Source organism: Nestor notabilis, unplaced genomic scaffold (genome assembly GCF_000696875.1).
Source record: "Nestor notabilis isolate BGI_N333 unplaced genomic scaffold, ASM69687v1 scaffold11453, whole genome shotgun sequence".
Lineage (NCBI taxonomy): Eukaryota > Metazoa > Chordata > Aves > Psittaciformes > Psittacidae > Nestor > Nestor notabilis.
The window spans coordinates 1,133-3,849 of record NW_009920619.1 but is presented as its reverse complement, the minus strand read 5'-3'; the positions used below and the strand labels follow the sequence as shown (position 1 = coordinate 3,849).

The 2,717-nt window shown below is 56.0% G+C and overlaps 1 protein-coding gene across 1 annotated transcript in view; it reads left to right on the top strand.

The window, feature by feature from the left end:
- The window catches only part of LOC104402784 (potassium-transporting ATPase alpha chain 1-like), a gene marked incomplete at both ends in the record, with an annotated part of 5,708 nt that overhangs the window by 1,864 nt on the left and 1,127 nt on the right, over positions 1 to 2,717 (top strand). The window contains 4 exons of the mRNA XM_010010754.1: positions 235 to 385; positions 1,067 to 1,217; positions 2,061 to 2,215; positions 2,555 to 2,689. Coding sequence (XP_010009056.1) covers positions 235 to 385; positions 1,067 to 1,217; positions 2,061 to 2,215; positions 2,555 to 2,689 — 592 coding nt within the window. The remainder of the gene's footprint in view (positions 1 to 234; positions 386 to 1,066; positions 1,218 to 2,060; positions 2,216 to 2,554; positions 2,690 to 2,717) is intronic.

Sequence of the window (2,717 nt, the reverse complement as noted above, 5' to 3'; positions counted from 1 at the left end):
GGCCTTTGGGGGTCCAGGGTGGCCATTGATCGACCATGGTGGCCATTGGTGGTCCATGGTTGACATTGATGGACCATGGTGGACACCACCATGTCTTGGGTGCTCCAGCACCATGGATGAGGGGTCTGGATCATGGTTGACATTGATGGACCATGGTGGACACCACCATGTTCTGGGGTGCTCCAGCCCCATAGATGGGGGGCTGAGGACCCACTTGTCCATGTCCCACCACAGGCAGGCCCGGGCACGGGTGGTGACCGGGGCTGAGCTGGCGGCCATGACACCAGAAGCTCTTGAGGGTCTCCTCCGGACCCACCCCGAGATGGTCTTTGCCCGCACGTCACCACAGCAGAAGCTGGTCATAGTGGAGAGCTGCCAGCGGCTGGTGGGACATGGGAATGGATGTGGGATATGGATATGGATATGGGGTATGGGATAATGGATATGGGATATGGATATGGGGACATGGAGTGTGGGATATGGGGTATGGGATATGGGATATGGATATGGGGTATGGGATACGGAGATGGAGATATGGGATATGGGATGTGGGGTATGGGATATGGGGTATGGGATATGGATATGGAGATATGGGATATGGGATATGGGGTATGGGATATGGGGTATGAGGTTATGGGATATGGGGTATGGGATATGGGGCATAGGATATGGGGTATGGGATATGGGATATGGATATGGGGTATGGGATACGGAGATGGAGATAGGGAATATGGGATGTGGGGTATGGGATATGGATATGGAGATATGGGATATGGGATATGGGGTATGGGATATGGGGTATGAGGTTATGGGATATGGGGTATGGGATATGGGGCATAGGATATGGGGTATGGGATATGGGATATGGGGTATGGGATATGGGATACGGGGCATGGGATATAGGGACATGGGGATGATCTCCATGTCCCCATCACTATGGCAAAGTCCTTGGTCTTTGGGGATTTGGGTCTCTGGGTCTTGGATCTTTGTGTCCTTGGCCACCCAACACCTTGACCTTTGGCTCCTTGGCTCCTTGGCCACCCCTGTCCCACATCCATGTCCCCAGGGCGCCATCGTGGCGGTGACAGGCGATGGCGTCAACGACTCCCCGGCGCTGAAGAAGGCCGACATCGGGGTGGCCATGGGCATCGCCGGCTCCGACGTCTCCAAGCAAGCAGCTGACATGATCCTCCTGGATGACAACGGCGTTGAGCAGGGTGGGACATGGAGTGGCCATGGGGACACCCGGGCAACCAGAGCCTTGGGCAATGGGGCTTTGGGCACCCAACATCTTGGTCTTTGGGTCTCTGGGTCTTTGGGTCCTTGGTCTTTAGGTCTTTGGGTCTCTGGGTCCTTGGTCTTTAGGTCTTTGGGTCTCTGGGTCCTTGGTAATTGGGGCTTTGGGGCTTTGGCCACCCAACATCTTGGTCTTTGGCTCCTTGGTCTTTAGGTCTTTGGGTCCTTGGTCATTGGAGCTTTGGGTCTTTGGCCACCCAACATCTTGGTCTTTGGGTCTCTGGGTCTTTGGCTCCTTGGTCATTAGGTCTTTGGGCCTCTGTGTCTTTGGGTCCTTGGTCATTGGGGGTTTGGCCACCCAACATCTTGGTCTCTGGGCCTCTGGGTCTTTGGGTCCTTGGTCTTTGGGTCTCTGGGCCCTTGGTCGTTGGGGCTTTGGGTCCTTCATCACTGGGGCTTTGGGTCTTTGGCTACTCAACATCTTGGTCTTTGGGTCTCTGGGTCCTTGATCTTCGGGTCTTTAGGCACCCACCACCTTGGTCCTTGGGGCTTTGGGCACCCAACATCGTGGTCTATGGGGCTTCGGGTCTTTGGGTCCTTGGTCATTAGGTCTTTGGGTCTCTGGGTCCTTGGTCTTTGGGCACCCAATGCCTTGGTCCTTGGTCCTTTTGGCACCCAACATCTTGGTCTTTGGGTCCATGGTCTTTGGGTCTTTTGGTCCTTGGTGTTTGGGTCTCTGGGTCCTTGGTCCTTGGGTCTTTGGCCACTCAACCCCTTGGTCCTTGTCTCCTCGGCCATGAGTTGACATCATCCCCTCCTTTCAGGCCGCCTGATCTTTGACAACCTGAAGAAGTCCATCGCCTACACCCTGACCAAGAACATCCCGGAGCTGACCCCGTATCTCATCTACATCACGGCCAGTGTCCCCCTGCCCCTGGGCTGCATCACCATCCTCTTCATCGAGCTCTGCACTGACATTGTGAGTCCATGGTCCTCCTGGTCCCCCCCATCCCATTGCTGAGGAGCATTGAGGTTCCTCACCCAGGAACCAGCTTCTTTATATGGACATTGGGGTCCTTCATAGAAGCATCTCATCCATACATTGGGCTCCCAAATGGATGTTGGGGTCCCCCCCATCTGCTCCCCATTGACCATGGTCCATCCATTGAGGTTCCTCATGGAGGAACCAGCTCCTTCATATGGACATTGGGGTCCCCCACAGGAGCTGTCGGGTGGCTTATGGAGACATTGGGCTCCCATATGGATGTGTGGGTCCCATATGGACATAGGGGTCCCTCGCCCATCTCCTGCCCCACAGTTCCCCTCCGTGTCCTTGGCCTATGAGAGGGCCGAGAGCGACATCATGCACCTGAAGCCGCGCAACCCGCGCCGTGACCGCCTGGTCAATGAGCCCTTGGCTGCGTATTCCTACTTCCAGATCGGTGAGACATGGGTGGGGGGGACCCCTGGGGGGGGGGGGG